This window comes from Macaca thibetana, chromosome 11, assembly GCF_024542745.1.
Source record: "Macaca thibetana thibetana isolate TM-01 chromosome 11, ASM2454274v1, whole genome shotgun sequence".
NCBI classification, from domain to species: Eukaryota; Metazoa; Chordata; class Mammalia; order Primates; family Cercopithecidae; genus Macaca; species Macaca thibetana.
Window position 1 is genome coordinate 90,133,376 of NC_065588.1, and position 21,199 is coordinate 90,154,574.

Below are 21,199 nucleotides of genomic sequence, written 5' to 3' on the forward strand. Positions count from 1 at the left end.
TGTCACTTCTGAGATTGTTAGGGCACCAAGTCATTGTTCTGAAAGTAGATTTAAAAAGGAGATCTCACATCCACCCCTGCTTTCCTATTTACTTTATAGAGAATTACAGCTAATAAGTGCAGAAGGGTGCTAGAAAAGTTTTAAAAACCTACAGTTTTGTAGCATCTAATGAAATAATGGAGCTAAGCAACAACCATTAATGAATGATAAAATCATCAAGTAAAATTGGTGCTATCTAAGAGAGAATCAGGCTGATAACACTTGAGCCCACTGATCAGTCTCCATATCACTAAAAGTGGAACAGCTGAACATTAGTTATGCTCCTCCAATGTGATCTGATAGAAAAGTAACAGCACCACCTGTGAAACAGTCTTACCCACATCCCCTCCCTCAACGAGGCTGAAACAGAAGTTCATTAAACATCCACATCTAACTCTTAATACCAGGTTATAGGAAATACGGGAGACAGAGGAACATGCTAAACACCACTACAAGGGTACAGATCAGCCAATGCCTGAATGTAGGAAGTTCTACAAAACAAGTGACCTATTTTTTTTTTCAGTGTATAAATGCTATGAGAAAAAAGTGGAGATGGGGAACTGTTAAGTTAAAAGACTTAAGGGACCTGTAAACCAATTGCAGATATGAATTTTGTTTGGAACTCAATTTGAACAACTAAGTAAAAAAATGCCTTTTTTTAAAACATGCAAAAATGAAACATATTCTGTTTATTACATATTACTAAGGAATTATTGGTAATTTTATTGAGTTGGTGGTATTGTGAGTTTTAAAAGCCCTTATCTATTTAGAAGCACTTATTAATGAATTTACACGAGGCCTAAGACTTTCTTTAAAAAATACTCCTTCAAAAGAAAAAAGGTATGTGTATAGGGAAATAGGTGAAATCAGAATGGTAAAATGTAATTGTTGAAGCTTGGTGATAGGTTTTTGGGGGTTCTTTACACTTTCCTCTCTACTTTGTTATGTATGGAAAATTCACATAATAAAAACAGTGAAGTATTCTATTTGAGAGGCAGAATTTTGGCAGAAGGCCTGGGTTATAACCCAATTTGTATAGCTTGGGGAGAGTCACTGCTACTCCCTCCTTTTTTGCCTCTTTCCTTTTTACTTTCCTTCTATTTCTTAAGAAATCATTTGCTGGGCCACATTTTCCCCCAGGGACTGTCCTGGTACCACCAGCCTTCCAAGGTATGGGTATAAGTATTATTATTATTATTATTATTTTACAGATAAGGAAATCAAAGCAGAGAAGGGACTAAGTTTCTCACCCACAAATCCAAGTCTGCCTGTGTCCAAAATCTGAGCTCTTTTGTTTTATTTTTTGCTGGCTCCCAGGAGTGGACCTTTGATTTTATAGTTTTTAAGTTTCTTTTATTTTTAATTTGGTTTATGGATACATTTTAAACAATGAGTAAATAAAGATAGATCAAGTGGAGTAGCATTTGTGTTTTTTGCATATGAGAAAGATGCAAGGTATGGTTGTTATTGTAACAATTACAGAGACTTCATCAAAGGCAAGCAGTGATAAAAGTAAAATGTGTGGCAACTTTCTTCATATTCAGAAAAGAGTAAAAGCCTATACATTGTAACTTTAAGCCATAAAATAACATTTATGCTTGTTCTTCAAAAGCATATATGATCATCTTTTTTATTAGAAGTAGAAGCCTGAAAAAATGGCTAATTTCATTTTTCATGTGTTTGTAAAATACTTTTAGGACTACCACAAGAAATTCCCTAAAAATGTCAAAGCAAATGAACAAGTGAAATCCTGCACACCCCTTGTGCACTGTTTTCTTTACTTACTGAAAAAATTACATTGGCTTTTGTAAAACCCGGGTGTGCTCATGGACATGGGCAGACGTGTCGCTGTCATCTGTCATATGTCATGCTCTGGATGTCAGAACCAGACATCAGTCAGGGAAGAGAGCGAGTAGCAAACCACCCCGCCAAACTCTTGCTGCAGGGTGCATGGGGTTCACATCCTCTGCTCAGATTTAGCGTGACTCTCCAAAACACCTGCAGTGCGGTACTTCATGGCTGGTCCCACATAACAATTTATGCCCTAGAGATGTCTGACTAGATCTTAGGAAATTATACTAACGGTTCTGACATTGTTTCCTTCAAGAATCAAGGCACTAAATATAGTCAAGCTGAATGACAAAATTTTACTCACACTCAGGGCATGTCAGTGAGGGCATCAAAAATGGAAGAATAATAAATATTGCTGGTATTTACTAAGTTTTATGGCATGACAGGCACTGCACTAAGTCTTTTGAATATCCAATCATGTTTAACTCTCGATGTCCCATTTTATAGCTGAGGTGGCCACAGCACAGAGAGGTTAAGTGAGTTGCCCAAGGTTGCACAGTTAATAAGTGGCAGAGCTGGGCTCTAAACCCAGGCCGTCTGACCCCTGAGCCTTTGCTCTTCTAACCACTGTGCAGTCTCCAAGCACCAGCAGAATGAAGTGAGAACCTGCTAATCCACAGCTGCCATGGTTTGGCCCTCTGTGTACTTTCAGAGCACCTTAAAACCCTTTGTTCTGTGTCAGAGCTGTTTTTCAGCTTTGCAGATGTCTGAAGTCAAGCAGAAGAGATGGAGAGGTTGATAAAGCACACGTGGCAAATCTCTGGCCAAGTTGATATTAGAACACAGAGTCCCAGAGTGATTTACTGTCCGGGCGAAAGCCAGTTGGCCTGGCTACCTTGCAAGATGGTTAAAGGACGTAAGAATGGATATTCATTCAAGACTGTCAGAAAGAAAGTAGGTCAGAAATGAAACAAAAACAAATGTCAAAGAAACACCACTTTGGTATAAATAAAAAGTCGATTCTTCTTAATAAAGAGCTGTCTATTCTTTATTAGTTTATTAGAAAAGTACAGAGCCTGCTTACTTTGAGATTCTAAAACCTCTTCAGGCACAACTCATTATTAATTTGATGTACTTTCCTGAAAAGAATGATATTTTGACAAATACAGTTTCTGGCTTCAGTCACATATAGAAACATTGGAATAAGTACAATGTTGTGTTTTGCTTTTTTTTTTTTTAATAGGAACTATATTTGATAATGCATATACTCCAAACACCTCTAAAAATAATTTTCAATTGGCAAACTAGTTTTTGGTGTATTTTCCTAGTCTGGGAGAGGAAGTTTTATCATTTAATTTGATAAACTTAGTACCTTTGAGAGGAAGGAGGAGAAAATTTTACCATCTTATGTGGTTGAAATATGCTTTAGTATTTACATAGTTGAAAATGATTCAAACTGATTTCCTCTGACGAACATCCGAAATGAAAATAAAAATTGTGTCTACTCCAAAGGGTAGTGGCTTGAGTCACCCACTGGTATGTGTGATCTATGAGTCACCTGCTGGTATGCATCTTCCCTATCCCCTGACCTATGGGTTAGAAGTCAAAGATGCTCTGCTGGGGCTTCCTTTGTAGCTTCTTTTCCCCTTCAGTATTCAACCATAGCTGCTGCTGGCAGCTCCTGGCAGAACAGGAATGGGAGACCAAGAAGAGGATATGTGGAAGCTGAGTGATTTATTTATAGGGGACTTTTGGCAAATGAAAGAAAAAAGATGTGAAGTCTTAGCAGTTCCAGCATGTTCATCAGAAATGCAAGCTCATGATAGTCATTTCAAAGGGAATTGTGGAAGAATGGTGTGACCCCACTTCACAGGCCATTAAAGCATATATATGTTTGGTTGCCAGTGAGAATCTGAGTAGCAGAGCAGACAAGAATAAGGACATGTGGGATCGAGGCCTGCGGCTTGTGACCATGAACAAGTCACTTGACCCAGAGTATTAGGGAGGCAGCAGGGAATAGCAAAGGTCAGAGACTCAAAAGCATTAACTGCCTGGCCTATAAAGACAAATGAATGATGTAGGTTTGACATAATGGAGGTACAAATCCGTGTTTTATGCAAAACCTCATATTTCTAAACTTTGGCAATTCATTCATGTTTATCAAATCACTGTTTTAGGCCCCCTTTGGCTGGCCAATGGGCCTTCTGCTTTAGACTTCTGGAATAAACTCCACAGTTTAGAGGTGAAGGAGAGACCTGGATTCTAACAGACCTGAATTTGAACCTTAGCTCTGCCCTCTAAGGAATATGTAAACTTAGACATCTGTATTTAACTTCTCAAAGCTTCAAGTTTCTTTATCTGTAGAAATAAGAATGATAATACCTCCTCTGTAGGATTTCCTGAAGACTGCGGGCAGCATAATACTTAATACATAGTGGGCACATCCTCAAAGGGAATTCCATTACCTTTTCTATGGAAGTAGATCCTGTATAATTTTTTTTATTTTCGTCTTGATAGCCAGTTGCTCACAGTTTATAAAAGTGTAGTAGATGCTAGTGCTTTTTTATAGATTCTGAAATCCCTTCAATTTACATTTTAGTTGTTTTAAAATAAAGATTTCTTTAAGAGACAACATTCGGAGGGATAAGTTTTCTACTTGCCAGTAGAGGTAGAAGGCAGTAAAACCAAATAGATCTGTCAGTTACTGTCTTGAGGTAGAGCCCCCAAAGCGGTAAAACCCACCTTTGACAATGAGGAAACACGAGACAGCATTTTCTCCTTAGGACAAAAGTCTAGTGGGTAATGGCTCTTCTGTGACTAATGGTAATTCTGTACTTTATTCCCATAGGAAATCTAATTTTGAAAGCATTTGCTGCATGCCCTACTATGTACTAGGCACTGTGCCAGGGGAATAATGTAAAGATGACCAAAACATAATGGAATTGTTGCCTACAAGTATGTTTCGGCTGTTTAAGGATTTATATTGCAGTTTGTGCAAATTGTGTATGAGTCCACTTTGAGAGGTTATACATATCTTCCAATAATGTTGCTATTGCTCAAAATATCTTTGAAGTCTCTCTTTGGAATTTGTTTTTAGAGCCCTTGGCATATTCTGCTGAAGATTTTTTTTTTTTTTACCCTAGTGGTATTTATTCTTAGAAGGTGGATTTGATGTCAGTGACTGGCCAAGAGTTAGTTGTTCATCACTAAGTCAGCCTCATGGGTGGTGGTTAAACTGGCTAGAGTAATTTTTGGTTAAAAATGAGCCAAGACTGTAAAGTAGTATGACAGGGGTTTTTTTTGTATATCACATCAACTGATTGTAAAGATAAAGATAGTTCCAAAAAGGCATTCCGCACATTTTTTGCCCCAAACCAGTATCTCTGGAATATATCTGTAGCTCCCTAACAGGCTAGCTTTGAAATAAGTGGTGCTCACATATGCATATGTTGTAGTATGTCTGCTGAGCCTTGTACTTAACCTCTTAGCAAACTCAGTTTCTTTGTTTTTTTCCTTTTAAATGTTATTTTTTCAAGTTCAGGGACAGATTTTCTCCAAGAAAATGAAACAAATAAGATCCACTCTCGAAGGACCTTAATGGAAAGAAATACATGCTTATACCAAGTTCTTTAAAACTATCCAGACTGGAAAGGATTGCCTCATACTTGACTATGATTATTCTGCCATGATTTAGGGACAGATAATTTCCCATCAGCATGTTTAACATGATAATTAAAGAGTTCCGTAGTGTGGCCTGTTGACCTCATTTGTTCATTCCACAAACATCTTTTGGAGTCCACTGTATGGCAAGCATTATCACTTACCATGATGATGATGGTGAGGCCATGAGCATGCTTCACCTAAGGAAGCCTGATCCTCAAGAATACAAACTCACTCAACAAGAAACTTGAGTGTAATTAATAGTAGTACTGGTAATTATCCTGTCTTTTCCTTATAGGATTATTTGGAGGTTGTGAAGTGGCAAGCCTCTTTAATGCATTTGAAATATGGCTCATCTCATGACCATTGGAATGTGTGTGCGCTCTGGAGGAAACACATCTCTGCCATGGCACCTGTATTAGTCTGTTCTCATGCTGCTATGAATAAATAGACAACACTGGGTAATTTCTAAAGGAAAGAGGTTTAATTGACTCATAGTTTCTCATGGCTGGGGAGGCCTCAGGAAACTTACAATTACGGTGGAAGGCACCTCTTCCCAGGGTGGCAGGAGAGAATCAGTGCCCAGCGAAGGGAGAAACCTCTTATAAAACCATCAGATCTCGTGAGAACTCACTCACTATTACTAGAACAGGATGGAGGAAACCATCCTCATGATTCAGTTATCTCCACCTTGTCGCTCCCATGACACATGGGGATTATGGGAGCTACAATTCAAGTGAGATTTGGGTGGGGACACAGCTAAACCATATCAACATCTGACCACAGTGTGTGTGGTCCCTGAGGCCCAAGGGTGGCTCTCAGAGCACTTCCTTAGCAAATGTACCACTGGACCTTTGTTAGAATGATGTTCTTGATTTTTTAAAATTTATTTTTATCTCCTGGATATTCTTGATTCAGGAATGTTCTTGATTTTTAAAGGGAGGGTCTGAGGTAGTTGTTGTCTAGTTGTCTAGACATCCTCCACCTGAGAGCGCTGTCTGGTGTCATAGAAACAGCAATGGCATTGAGATCAAAAGACAAAACTTTCCAGCCCCAGCTCTGCCCCTCCTTAGCAGTCACCTGACCTATACGAGGTTCAGTTTTTCCACCATTTAAGGGAAAATTATAACCTTTAATAGCACTGTTTTATTCACAGTACTCTTGTGGGAATCACAGGAGATGGGGCACAGGAGAGCGTTTGGGGAACTGTGGGTGTTAGTCCCTGTCGTCATCAGCCTTTCCATAATGGAGCCTGGGCTACTCTGAAATAGAAGCACCTCTCCTTCTTTTGGACCCCTGGAGCACTGTGTTCTAGAGTTCTTAGCTCTTCTTCCTATGTGCATTATTTGTAGTATGTCTTGTCCTTGGTGGTCAACCATTTCAAGGTCAGAGACTGTGGTGGTGGTTCCTTTCTTTTTATTTTTTAATCTCCCCTGCCCCATCTTTCTCTTTCCCACTTACTATGTTGACTGACAAAAATCTTCATATTTCCCGGAGTGCCAGAGTTTTTCTCTGAGAGGCTAGGTTGGTGTATTTCCCCAAGCAGAGGCTAAGAAGTACCTGATGCAGTCATTTATTTTCAGAGTGTGTGTAGCTTATCTCCAGCAGATTGCCTGGGAAGCTGGAGATGTGCTTCAGGGGAAAAGTAGTCCATCCACTTTTCCTGAATAGGCTGTGCATGCAGCCTTGACATAGCCAACTCTGCAGGTCATGAAAGAACTGAAGATATGGTATTCGACTTCCAATATTTCCAATCACTTTAGAGACAGAAAGGGTGATGATTGGTTTAGAAGAGCCAGGGGATGACTAAGGAGCACACATAAAACAATAATGTTCAGTATAGACTCTAGTTTCTGATTTGAAACATTTTCTAAAAAATCATGTATCTTTAAAAAATTGGAAGCAGCTCAGTGTTTGCTGGAGATGAGGTGTAGAGTGTGGTGGAAGGGAGGGATGACAAAGGGGCAGGCAGAAACTTTGGGGGATGAGGGGTATGCACATCACCTTGCTGGTGGGGACTGTTTCATGGTTGGATACATGTATGAAAGCATATCAAATTGCATGCTTTAAATATGTACAGTTTCTTGTGTATCAAGTATTCCTCAATAAAGCAGCTAAAAATTGTATACCTTTATTATTCTGAAAGAAGGGAAATTTTGGAAAAGAGATGTTTTTCTGTAGAAGATAGCTTCTAGAAAGGAAAATCAAACACAGTCTAAGTTATTCTGTGCTTTATTCTCCTCCCTTCACAGATTTCTTGTTGTTTTGGGTCCTCTTATGTGAAATTTCACAATATGTGAAAGTAGCCTGAACTCTTTAGAAGTAAAGGTAGTAGTTGTGGTTTTAGAAAATTATGTGTTTATACTGCCTCTGTAAATGGAACACAAGCCTCTCCCACCCTCTGGGGAGCTTGTCACTTAGTGCAATTTTTTAGGAACTCCTAAGCAGTTTAAGTTCTGGCCAGAGGTCCTGGAGTTAAGGATGTTGTCAACTCTGCTACTCATTTGAAATTTGTCTTCTGGAACCTATAGCTGCAAAAAGAGCTTTGCTTCTCTGGGTGAAAACAACATGCATTATCATTTCTAATAACTTTAATGGATGCTGCTTCTTTCTTCTTTTTGGCCCCCAAGGGACTCAGAGATAAACTTGAAACTCACCTATAACAAGCATGGTCTGCATACTTGTGTTTATACTTTCGCTGGTCTCGAATTTCTATTTATTTATAGTTTTCTGGCTTGCAGTCTATATTTGTGTAATATTTATATGGTTTTATATGGTTCTTGATGGAAATCCCCTAAAATCCTTTTTATAGCGAGTCAGAGAATGAAATCTGTGGTTTAATCCACTGGCTTTTCTTTAGGCAAGAGACAGCTGTACTAGAAGAATCAAGGATTATAATAAATTTGAAAAACCAGAGGAGTTCTTCAGGTAAGCATGATCTTTATGTTTGCTCCTGACCTTAGGAATTGACTCTAGGTCCCAGATTTTGAATTTCTTATGAACAGAATCATCTACTTAAAAAAATCACTTAATTAACAGTGATTATTGAGTATCTGCATCTCCTCCAAGAAATAAAATGCCATATCTATAACACACACACACACACACACACACACTCTCTCTCTCTCTCGATAATCCTACAAATGACTAATCACTCCCCACCCCCTGACTTCCTGCCTTTTCATTCATACATTGGGATTGGGATCCACAGGAGCTGTTGTAGAGAAAAAGATTTTTAAAATACTATATTATGTAAATTACTGCAACCATTATGGAAAACAATATGGAAGTTCTTCAAAAAACTAAAAATGGAACTATCGTAAGATTAAGCAATCCCACTGCTGAGTATATATCCAAAGAAATTGAAATTGGTATATCGAAGAGATAGCTGCACTGCCATGTTCATTGCAGCATCATTTATAATAGCCAAGATATAGAATCAACCTAAGTGTCCATTAATGGATGAAGGGATAAAGAAAATGTGGTGTATATATACACAACGGGATACTCTTCAGCCTTGAAAAAAAGGAAGGAAATCCTGTCATTTGAGACAACATGGGCAAATGTGGCAGACATTTTGTTAAGTTAAATAAGCCAATAACAGAAAGACAAATATTGCGTGATTTCACTTGCCTGTAGAGTCTGAAAGAGTTAAACTCATAGAAACAGAGAGTAGAATGGTGGTTACCAGGGCTGGAGGTTGGGGTGGAGGGCAGGTGAAGGTGAAGTTAGTCAAATGTACAAAATCTCAGACAGGAGAAATAAGTTTTTGAAATCTATTGTACAGCATGGTTAACTGTGGTATTTAATAATAGTGTTTATTTCAAAATTGCTGAGTAAATCCAAGTGTTCACACCACAAAAATATAAGTTCATGAGGTGATGGATATGTTAGTTAGCTTGAGTTAATCATTCCATAGGTATATGCATATAAAAAATAATATTTTATCCCCTAAATAGATACAATTATTATTTCTCAGTAAGAAATAATATAACATAAATACCATATTGTTTCAAAATAGAGGGAAGAAAACATGTAAATAGTCCTAATGGATTTTTTTTTTTTTAATCTCCAGACTGGCTTCCAGACAAGGCTCTATGGTGGCCCAGACTGGTTGAATTTTTTCAGTTAACGTTTTGTTACTCTGCCTTAATTTCCGATAACTAGAGATTCTGATAAGAACTTTAAGAATAGGAATACTTCTGAGAACCTTAAGATGTTATTAGCCATACATAAGTAACCATACATTTTCTAAAAAGCATTTTTCTCTTCACAATAGCTGGAAGTAGAATATCCTAGAGAATAATTCATTTTTGAAAAATAGAATGTCTTAGGGGAGACCTGGCCTGCTAAGTATTATAGGAGAGGACTCAGGACAAAATCAAGTTATCAGATACCTGGGGCTTAGAAAGCAAGGAGTTAGAAGGTAGAAGAGGCTTACAGAAAGGAGGAAAGAAGATGCTGGAGACCCTCTTTCATCTGTTGTAGAACATTTTCTATGGCTGGCCCGTATTCAGAGAAGGATCCATATCTTGCTGCTTTCTACACCAAATAGTTCCAAGATCCAAAATTCAAGCTAGTGCTCTTAGTGTATTCACTAAGAGCTTGTTTGGTTATATTATGGGTTAAATGGGTTTTCCTATAAAGCTAGCCACCATTTATGCTATTTAGATCTACCACTTAGGAAGATTTCGGTCACATTCATGATTTTCAGATTGTCCTCTCTCAGAACCCTGGTGTCATGAACTGTAATAGTTGTAGGAATTGTTGTAGTGGGTATAGCAATAATATTTCTATGGAAAAATATAGAACTTAATATGTGCCAGGTACTGTTTCAGTTATGGACACTCATTTAAGTGTATGAAGTAGATGCTATTATAATCCCCAATTACAGATGAGGAACCTGAGAGACAGAAAAGTTAAATAACCTCCCCAGGTCATGTAGCTACTAAGTAGCAAAGCCTTGATTTGAACCTGCACTCTCTAGATCCCATTTAGGCTCTTAACTGCTATACTGTCTTAACTGGATTGAGGTTTTCCATAAAATTAAAGTTTCCCCTGAATCCACAGAAAATGTTAACAATATATAGAATTTTCTGGATTTCATTTTTTTCTGTTTCATATCTTTGTACCCAGGATCACAGATGACTGAAGACTGAACAAGTTGCAAATTTCTTGATAGTCACATATGTATCATTATATACTGAGAGTTTAGCCAAACAACCCACAATAAATTGCTAATGAAGCTTAATAATTTATAGTGAAAAAGCAAAAATAGAATTGCAAACCATAAGCAACTCAAGACATGCATGGGGGATTATGCATACTTCCCCCAACTTACAGAAATTCCAACCATCAGCATATGTGTTCCACAACAGTGCCAGGCATTGTGTGGCAATCAGACTTCTTACCTAGAAACTCTGTAAATGTACTAATTTTAGTAATCCTAAATAACTTACATAATAAGCTGTATTACTTAAGCTATATTATGCACAAATATAAAACTAGAAAACAAAAGGTGAACTTGGACTTCCTCTATCCTTTATAACAATGGAAGGACCTGTGCTTTGCTGGATTGGTTTGCTGTTCAGGTGGTAGCCCACTGAACCCCATTCAGTGGGCTGTGGGCCATAGTTTGAGAATCCTGCTTTAAAGGAAGAATACAGTTCATACATTTTATTAAAGTCAGTCTGCTAAAGTGATGGAGCTGGAATTTTCTCAATGAGAGCACTGTATAACAGGGTTTTCTGTTGTCCTTTTTCATAACAAATAGTACTTCTCACTTAAAAAACAATTGTTCCTTGCAATGATGTCTGGGATTTGCTTCAAAATAATCCTGTGGGTAAAGAGTTGGGAATGAGTTGGGGAATAGGTGGAAGAAGTGGGATGAGGGGCAGATAATTGTCAAAGCGGAGTGACATGGGGCTTCATGATACTATTTTCTCTACTTTTCTGTATCTTTGAAAATAAAAAGTTAACAGCAACAACAAAAACCTTCTTTGATTACTATCCTACCTACTTCATTTCTCTGCTCTTGTTCACAGCAGAGCTTCTAAGAAGAACTCCCTGTATATCTCACTTATACATCCTCATCCTCCATTATTTAAGCAACCCACTCACTTGGCTGTCCTCCCACCAGCCCACTGAAATTACCTTTTTTAGGGTCCCCAACAAGCACCATCTTGCCACATGGGGTGGTTAATTCTCTCTTCTTATGTTACTTGACTTTCAGCAGCAATGTAGTAGGTCACTTTTTGTTTCTTGGAGCATTTTCTTTTATTGGCTCATGTCCAGCCACACTTTCTCATTTCTTCTGCATCTTGATGGTTTCCAACAGCTGACCTCTAGCTGTTGGAAAGCCTCCAATGCTTCATCCTTGGGTTTCTCCGTACTCTTTCTGAGTAATCTCATTGGGTCCCATTGCTTTAAATATCTTCTGGTTGCTAACTTAACATCTGTAGCCCTGACTTCCAGACTTGAATCTGAGAAGCATCTCAAATTTAATGTATCCAAATCGTAACTCTTAATCCCAGCCTTACTTTCTTCCTTTCTTCCTCACCTCTTGCTTACCCCCATCTCAGTAAATAACACTGTTATATATCTGGCTGCCAGAGCCCCAAACTTTAGGCATCACCCTTGATTGCTCTTTTTCCATCATATCCCACATCCAGCCTATCATGATTACCTATTGTAATATCTCCAAATTTACCTGCATTCATCTACTTTCCTCTCCTCTCCTGCTACCATCCAAACCCCTGTCAGTCCGAACCTCTGACATCTGTCACTGGACTTCCGTATCACCTCCTAATCCATCTCTGCTTCTGTGTTTGCCCCTGGCAGTCCATGGAGAGAGCAGCCAGAGTGGTCTCTTTAAACTGAAGTGCCACTCCGCCACGTAAACTCACCCCTTGGCATCCCATAGCACTTAGAAGAAAAGCCAAACTCCTGTTTTATGTACCTGCTGCCTATGTCTGCCCCACCCTCCCAGGACTCACTACTGCAGTCACACAGATCCCTTTTCTGTTCTTCAGATATACCAAGTGGGAGTCTTACCTCAAGCCTTTGCAGTTCTCTTCTCTCTCCCTGCTATACAGATCACCATAAGGCTGGCTTCCTCTTATTATCTAGGTTTCATCTTAAGTCACCTCCCTGGAGAGGTTTGCCCTGACCACCCTATGTAAAGTATTCATATAACCACACTCTGTCTCATAGCTATTTTATTTTAGTTTATATAAAGCATGTGTGTTTCTCTATACTTATTTTTTTGCCCCTATCTATAAAGTCCAGAAGAGCAGGTACCTTGTTTGTCTTGTTCAGTGCTGTATCCCTGGCACCTAGAACAATGTCTGGAACATATAGAAGGTTAATATTTATTGCATGAATAAACAAATGAATGACTTTGTTTGTGATTTAGAATCAAGGAACTTTTCCCCAAGGGCTAATCTGTGCAGTTTTACCCCACACTCCTTCCCCATCCCCAATTTCCTGCTCAGCTGGACTGTGTGCTTACGAACTGTGTAAAGACTTGTTCAACATTCTTAAATAGGTTAAAGAAGTACTGCACTTTGGGCTCTTTGTCATTTTCAAGTCATATTCCATCCTGGGCACCATCCGGAGGGATCTTGTCCAGTTTCCTAGTTTCTCAGAAAGGAATATTTCATGGCTACTCGCACGTCCTCTTGTCTTATAGTATTTGTACTTTACACCACTCATTGGCAGAGCCAAGGCCTACCCCATCTGAGCAAAGAGCAACAGAGATCTGTTGGCTCCATTCACTCCTTTGCTCTAAGACTCGCTTGTTTCTTCTTATCTTTTCCCAACTATTTTTAGTTGTCAAATTGCTCCTTTCTTTCCCTTTCCCATCTGTTTTTCTTTTCCTATGGAAAACAACCCATATATTTCTAGTTTAGTCAGATTAGCTGCTAGGAAGGCCCCTTTCTCAAGCTTATTTGTATAATGAAAAGCTATACCCAAATCCTAATTTAATGTGACAATTGAGCAGCCTCTTGTCAAATAGCTAGAACAAGGGCAAGGATATTAATTTGGCTCTTGGGCTGAGACACACCAGGGAGGTCCCAAGGATTTGAACAATTTCTAATCTTCTCAGAGGAGGGCATAAGGAAATTCCTAACCAAAGTGAAATCCTTTATCACATCCTAGAGTAGATAAGTACTTCAAGAATCTTCTAGACTGGGGATAAGTTGGAATCACTAAGTATTATCTACTTATCTAATGCAGGTAATAATAACTATCTATGTGTATTTGATCAAGTGGCTGGGAGGATACGTTTGGTTTTTTTTCCAAGGACTTTTGAGCTTTCTCTTCGGGTAATATATCTTAAGGGAAAACTTTATAAGGCTAAACAATTGAGAATTTTTTTCTGCCATAGCCAACAGTTTTGTAATTAACATTCCTTTGCATGGTATAAATACAAATCTGTTCTTTTGTCAGGATCATTCTTTATGAATTACCATATAAAAGTCATCTGGGCTGGGCATGATGGCTCACACCTGTAATCCCAGCACTTTGAGAGGCCAAGGCGGGTGGATCACCTGAGGTCAGGAGTTCGAGACCAGCCTGGCCAACATGGTGAAACCCTATCTCTACTAAAAATACAAAAATTAGTGGGGCGCGGTGGCAGGGCACCTGTAATCCCAGCTACTTGAGAGGCTGAGGCAGGAGAATCACTTGAACCCAGGAGGCAGATTGTGCAGTGAGCCAAGATCACGCCACTGCACTCCAGCAGGGTGACAAGAGCGAAACACTGTCTCAAAAAAAAAAAAAAAAAAAAAAAAAAGCCATCTGGATAATACGTATTCTTTATTAGTATTAAGTATTTACTTTTAGATCAATGAAAACATTTCTATGGGGCTAGACTTTTTCTTGTCAAGATTATAATTTTTCTTATGAGTTTTTACCTGAAGCCCCTATTTTCTAAGACCCTAGGGTTAATGAGTCTCTTTGACATTAATCATTTCCATTTTGCTGGTTCTGATGACCCTGTGCTATCTATTGGAGCTCTAACCCTTTCCAAACCTCTTCTGCCCTTGGCAGTGTCTCACGTGCTTATGTGCATCTTAGGCCGGAGATCACGTGGCACATCCTGGTACCACCTCCGCTGCTTTCACTGGCCACTGTTGCATCTGTTTGTTGCAGGTGCTGCCTCCACTGGGGCCAACCCCTCCACTTTCTTACAAATATTAGGAGGTGGGGAAAATGAAAATGCTATCACAGGAACATCTGGCATCAGAATTTGCTTTATGAAGAAAATAATCTTGGGGGAAAACACTTTGATGAGTGCTTGAGGAAGAAAAGGAAACCCCAAAGGCCTGAGTATTGGCAGAGCTGCTTGTGTGAGCCAAGGGCAAGCATTTAGTGGTTGTTTAGAGAGTGATGGGGACACATGAGAGAAAGAAAGAGAGGGGAGGGTGGAAGAAGGGCAGGCATCAACTAAATGGCAGAAAATTGTGCGGAGGTCTTGATGCACCTGTTCCTTGTGGTCTCCAGACTTTTCTGTGAAGTATAGCATGTAGTGTGGGGTGGATTACAGGGAGTGAACTTGGAGATGCGTACATTCACATCACAGTCAGTGCAGGTCAGTATAGAGACAACAGTCATGGAAAAGGGAGCCCGGGAATGAAAAAGTCCCTGAGAACATCATCTGTCACCAAAATGTTTAGAAGGGCTTTGGGTTTCCAGAAGCAATAAAGTTGGTGGCAGTTTGAGCCAGTTTTTCCTACATCTTGAAGGGCAATAAGAATCCCACATAATGTCTGGGCCACATCTTGGTGGTACCTGGCATAACTTTGTCAAAAGAACTTTTTTTTTTTTTCTTTTTTTTTGAGACGGAGTCTCGCTCTCGCCCAGGCTGGAGTGCAGTGGCGCAATCTCGGCTCACTGCAAGCTCTGCCTCCCGGGTTCATGCCATTCTCCTGCTTCAGCCTCCTGAGTAGCTGGGACCACAGGTGCCTGCCACCACGCCCGGCTAATTTTTTGTATTTTTAGTAGAGACGGGGTTTCACTGTGTTAGCCAGGATGGTCTCCGTCTCCTGACCTTGTGATCCGCCTGCCTCGGCCTCCCAAAGTGCTGGGATTACAGGTGTGAGCAAACGCGCCCCGCCACCAAAAGAATTTTAAAATCACTGCAATAGGTAACTCAACTGCTGGTACTGTATTTTATGTGTGCTTGGTATGTTTATATGTCTTTAATTCTATTACAAAATTGTTTTATTGCACAAAGAACATTATAACAATGCATAACTATGTATCAATAGCAATATTAAAAATAAAGACAAAAGGACATATTCAGCCAAATGTGCCTTCAGTGTCTGGCAGGCAGGTATGGCATAGAAAGGGCAATAAGAGGCAGTTCCTGCCTTTAGGGGGCTTCCAGGATCCAGCCCGCAGTCCCAGCACCCTATTGAACCAGCTGTTTCTGTTTTTCCATTTTAGTCGTGTCACTCAGGCTTTGGGTGATTTATTAAGAGAACCAATAAGGTTTTGCTTAAGATTGGAAACACTCTCTTTCCACAATCATTTAAGCCTCAGTTGAAGCTTCATTTTCCTCCTTCAGCTTCACCTGAGATTCCTTCTGGTAAAATCCCGCTGCTCCTCCCTGATCCTACAGCTTTCTCTGTTTTAACCCTTGGAACATGATGTAATTGGTGGGATGACTTTTTCTTTGTTTCCCAGGAAAGTATACCTTTCTTGAAAGCAGGAAACTGTGTTTTGTCTGTATTTTGTGAATGCCCATAAATGTTTATTGGATGAATGTTCTTGGGGACACTACCCTAGGTACAGTAGAAGCAGAAGTATTTTTCGGTTTTTGTGGTTTTTTTCTGGAATGAAGGGTAAGGTGAAGGAGTATAGACAGAAATAAGAGTGATTGAGTCATAATTGCACCTCTATCAGTCAGTCTTGTAAGAATTTTATATATGTTACACTTCACTCAATCCTTATAACAACCCTATGAGATAGCAATTATCAGCTCCTCCCTCTCTTCCATTTTAATCTTGACCTCTCAGAAACACAGAGAGGTCAAGTGACTTACTCAAAGTCACAGCTAGTAGGTGGCAGTTAGATCTGAACTCAAATAGGCTCCAGAGACCGGGCTCTTGACCGTTATTCTTCCTCTCCAAGGTTGGAAGAGACTGAGAGACCTCAGCTCCTGAACACCTGGAACTGCCAAGCCACAGCTGTTACCATTACTGTACTGTTACTAAAGAGCCAAACCAAACCACATGGCTAGCTCCTTTGGCAAGCACTTCCCCTCCAGATGTGCCTCTGCTTAGCACTCTGATAGTGAGCACAGGTGAGTCCGAGGAAAGCAGGCCAAGAAGTGCTGATGAGTTTCTCTCTGAGGCCCAGGGATAACCAGCTGTGCCAACAACCAGCCCTCCCATGCCATTTCCATGCCCTGTAGCCTGGCTCTCTTGCCACTTTAGGAGCCCTGGGCTCTCTTACACCTGTGTGGAAGAAGGAGGGACTCCCAGGAACAGAATTAGGAGTAGGGAAAGGGAGAAGAAGAAGGGAGGGAAGAGTGGGAAGGGAGAAAGGACATGCATTTCTACCCAGATGCCTTTGGTTTCCTTATATTAATATAAGGGACTTGAACTATGTTATTCTTTCTCAAATTGGGATTTAAGGGCCCAAGGAATCCAAAAATTCTATGAGAACTAGGTATTTTTATGTAAATGATTAACTAAAACAACGAATGTAACCTTATTCCGGATCATCTTCGAATGGAGTCCTGCCTCTTGATTTTACTTTCTGAGGTTATGTTTGTGACTGTGATGCATGCAAATGTCAGTCACCTACAGTGGCCACATTCAGACAATTTGAAATACATTTTACATTGTAACCCAGCACACGCATACATGTGAATAGAAATGCACCAGGAGTTTCCGAAAGTATTCCTCACCCTTTCTGCATAGGGAGTACCCTGTCATCCGCCCTTCTATTCCCAGGTAGTGGGACACACTATCAGGTTACAGCCTTCAGTAAAAAGATCATAGATGTAACTGTGAGCAGGACCAGTCTGCCGCTTTCTTTTGCAGTGGAAATGTTCCATTGAAAGACATTTTCCAGATACATCTTTACCACACTAAGTTGTTTAACAAACTGAATCGTTGACTTGAAATCATGAGAACAAAATAAAGATATGAAATAATGACTGTTTTATTCTGGATTGCTGAAAAAATACCCAGGTAGTTTAAAGCTGTAAATCAGAACAGGGCAAATCGGAGTCTCGTTGCTGTCAATGAGGGGTATAAGACTGATAGAGTAATAATTGCAGCTATACAATTATTTGCATCGAAACAAACTATATCAAAGTAGCCAGTGCTGTGTTATTTACTTTGTAAGCATGAATCTCATCTCTGAATATGCCAGCTTATAATTCATTAGTGAAAAATGTGGTAAGTAAACCATGATGACTTACTTTTTCATTAACTTAACATTTGGGATGCACTGTATTAGTGTTCTCCAGAGGAAGAGAATTGATAGTAGATAGATGACATGATATTAATAGATAGATTGACACAGAGAGCATAACAGATAGGTAGATAAATATAGAGATGAGAGATATGAGATTTGTTATAGGTATTGGCTCACATAATTTTGGAGGCTGAGAAGTTGTGTACAAACTGGAGAACCAGGAAAGCTGGTGGTGTAATTCAGTATGTGTGTGTGTCAGGGTCAGGGCTGGGGGTGTATAGGGTGGATATGGTATAAGTCCTAGTCAGGGTTGGAATGTCCAAGAAGAGTGCTGTTGCCCAAGTGCAGGAGAGGATGGATATTCTAGCTCAAGAAGAGAGAAAATTCACCCTTCCTCACTTTTTTGTTCTATATGGGCCCTCTACAGACTGGTACCCACCTACATTGGCAAGTGATATGGCTTGATTCTGTGACTCCATCCAAATCTCATCTCAAATTGTAATCCCCATGTGTTAGGGAGGGACCTGGAGGGAGATGACTGGATCATGGGGACAGTTCGCCCATGTTGTTCTTGTGATAATAAGTGAGTTCTCATGAGAGCTGATGGTTTAAAAGTATGGCACTTACTCCTGCTCTCTCTCCCTCTCTCCAGCCACTATGGAAGATGTGCCCCTTCCTTCCCCTTTGCCTTCTGCCATGATTGCAAGTTTCCTGAGCTATGCATACTGTGAGTTAATTAAACCTCTTTTCTTCATAACTTACCCAGTCTCAGGTAGTGTCTTTATAGCAGTGTGAGAATGGACTGTTACAGTGAGGGTGATCTTTACTCAATCTGTTGATTCAAATGCTACTCTCTTATGAAAATACCCTCACAGACACATCCAAAAATAATGTTTTGCCTGCTATCTGGGCACCCCTTAAGCCCAGTAAAGTTGACACATAAAATTAACCATCACATACACTATTAAAGTGGCTGAATCATTTATTCTGGATTGGGGTGATTTTATCCTTGTGGTGGTAGTTAATATGCTTTTCTGTTTGCTATATTTCCTGTAAGCTAGTCGTTGAATCTAGAGGCTCGATTAGATTCAGGTTAAATATTTCAGGCAAGAATACCTTTTATTGGTGGTGCTGTAGACTTTCAACCATACCACATCAGGAGGGACATAAAGCCTGTCAGTCCCGTGTGTAATGATCATAGATTGATGGGAGGTTTTGACATTTTCACCTTGATCTTTCCATTATAAAGTTCCTTATCAACCTTTCACATAATGGTTTAATGTTTATTGATAACTGCCAAGTTCCAGTACTTCATGAAGTGGAAGTAAAATGGTGGTTTCCTAATTCCTACATTCTTCTGCATTTATTAGCTGGTATTGATCTCTGAAGAACTTTCCCTCCTTAACTGTTTGATTGCCCTTAGATGTAGTTCTTAGGCCCTATTTTATTTTATTTTTATTTATTTTGTTGAGACTCAGTCTCACTCTGTCGCCCAGACTGGAGTACAGTGGTATGATCTCGGCTCACTGCAACCTCCATCTCCTGGGTTCAAGTGATTCTCCTGCCTCAGCCTCCTAAGTAGCAGGGATTACAAGCACCTGCCACCATGCCTGGCTAATTTTTGTATTTTTGGTAGAAATGGAGTTTCACTATGTTGGCCAGGCTGGTCTCGAACTCTTGACCTCAGGTGATCTGTCTGCCTCAGCCTCCCAAAGTGCTGGGACTACAGGCATGAGCCACAGTGCCCGGCCTTTAAAAATTTTTTATTTAAATAGTTTTGGGGATACAGGTGGTTTTTGGTTACATGGATAAGTTCTTTAGTGGTGATTTCTGAGATTTTAGTGCACCCGTCACTTGAGCAGGGTACACTGTGTCCAATATGTTGTCTTTTATACCTCACCCCCTCCCATCCTGCACAACAAGTCCCCAAAGTCCGTTACATCATTCTTATGCATCCTCATAGCTTAGCTCCCGCTTATAAGTGAGAACATAGAATATTTGGTTTTCCATTCCTGAGTTACTTCACTTAGAATAATGGCCTCCAGCTCCATCCAAGTTGCTGCAAAAGACATTATTTCATTCATTTTCATGGCTGAGTGGTATTCCATGGCATATATACACCACATTTGCTTTATTTACTCATTGGTTGGTGGGCACTTAGGCTGGTTCCATATCTTTGTAGTTGTGAATTGTGCTGCTATAGACATGCATGTGCATGTGTCTTTTTCATATGACTTCTTTTCCTTTGGATAGAAACCCAGTAGTGGGATTACTAGATTGAATGGTACTTCTACTTTTAGTTCTTTAAGGAATGTCTATATGGTTTTCCATAGTGGTTATACTAATTGACATTCCCACCAGCAGGATAAAATTGTTTCCTTTTCACCACGTCCATTCCCACATCTATTGTTTTTTGACTTTATAATTATGTATTAGGCTCTATTTTAAATCAGTGCTCCCTGAGCTTGATCTCTTGTCAGCCATCATCATATCAGTGTGAAAACAGACTAGAAGCAGGTATCTGCAGTGATGGAGATAGCATGTGTGCAAGTAGGCAGGAACTCCCCTTAGTGTCAGCTTGAGAGCAAGGAAGGGGGAGGAGAGCTATGCCTCTGAAACAATACCATTTTGCCCCCAATGCCAGTTTTATTTCAGAGATAAAATGCCATGCTTCAGAGCTATCAATAGTAATTGAGATTGATGACCTCTGGAAGCTGACAGAACACTAACTTCTGGGAGGAGACTAGAGTAGATCAGGATGATTTCTTGGTATACTCGCAGCTGTTTCCCACCATGTGTTTCCTCTTCTTTCTGATATACAGCCAGACTACATTTCCCAGTCTGCCTTGCAATTAAGGGAAACTGAGGTCTAGTCAATGGAATATAAGTAGAGAAATGTGTACCACTTCCAGGCCTGGCCCATGAAAACCTCCCATATGCTCTCTCTCCTTCATCCTCCTTTTCCCTTCAGGCTGGCTGGAGGGGAGGCAGCTCGTGGGAAAGATTTGGAAGTTGGCAGAGCCTCTATTAAGCTGGGTTCCTGAATGATGGCAAGAAAAAGGCCCACTCCTCTATCCTATTCACCTGCCAAGTATTGTTTGTGAGCAAGAAAAAAAAAATCTACTGTAGTTGAGGCCATCTTAAATACAGTTTCTCTTTTAAAGCCATTCCACGTCCACCATTTGGCATTAAGCGTCTTAAAAAAAAAAAAAAAACTGTCGGTGCCCTGCCTTGCCAGTAAACTGTTAGCGAGTCTTAACTCGGGAGATCTGTC

General features: G+C 39.9%; 2 protein-coding genes across 8 annotated transcripts in view; one reads left to right on the forward strand and one right to left on the reverse strand.

The window, feature by feature from the left end:
• UBE2N (ubiquitin conjugating enzyme E2 N) overlaps nucleotides 1-21,199 on the reverse strand; it is a 443,559-nt gene that overhangs the window by 367,391 nt on the left and 54,969 nt on the right. The gene's annotated exons all lie outside the window — the stretch shown is intronic.
• Nucleotides 1-21,199, forward strand: part of CRADD (CASP2 and RIPK1 domain containing adaptor with death domain) — a 178,820-nt gene that overhangs the window by 110,316 nt on the left and 47,305 nt on the right. Inside the window, exon 3 of one of the 7 annotated variants that reach the window (XM_050747191.1) lies at nucleotides 18,578-18,652. The exons of 5 other annotated variants lie outside the window; for them this stretch is intronic. In XM_050747191.1, the coding sequence (XP_050603148.1) occupies nucleotides 18,578-18,652 (75 nt within the window). Of the gene's footprint in view, nucleotides 1-8,350; nucleotides 8,419-18,577; nucleotides 18,653-21,199 lie in introns of all 7 variants that reach the window. One more of the 7 variants, XM_050747197.1, reaches the window with a different exon arrangement.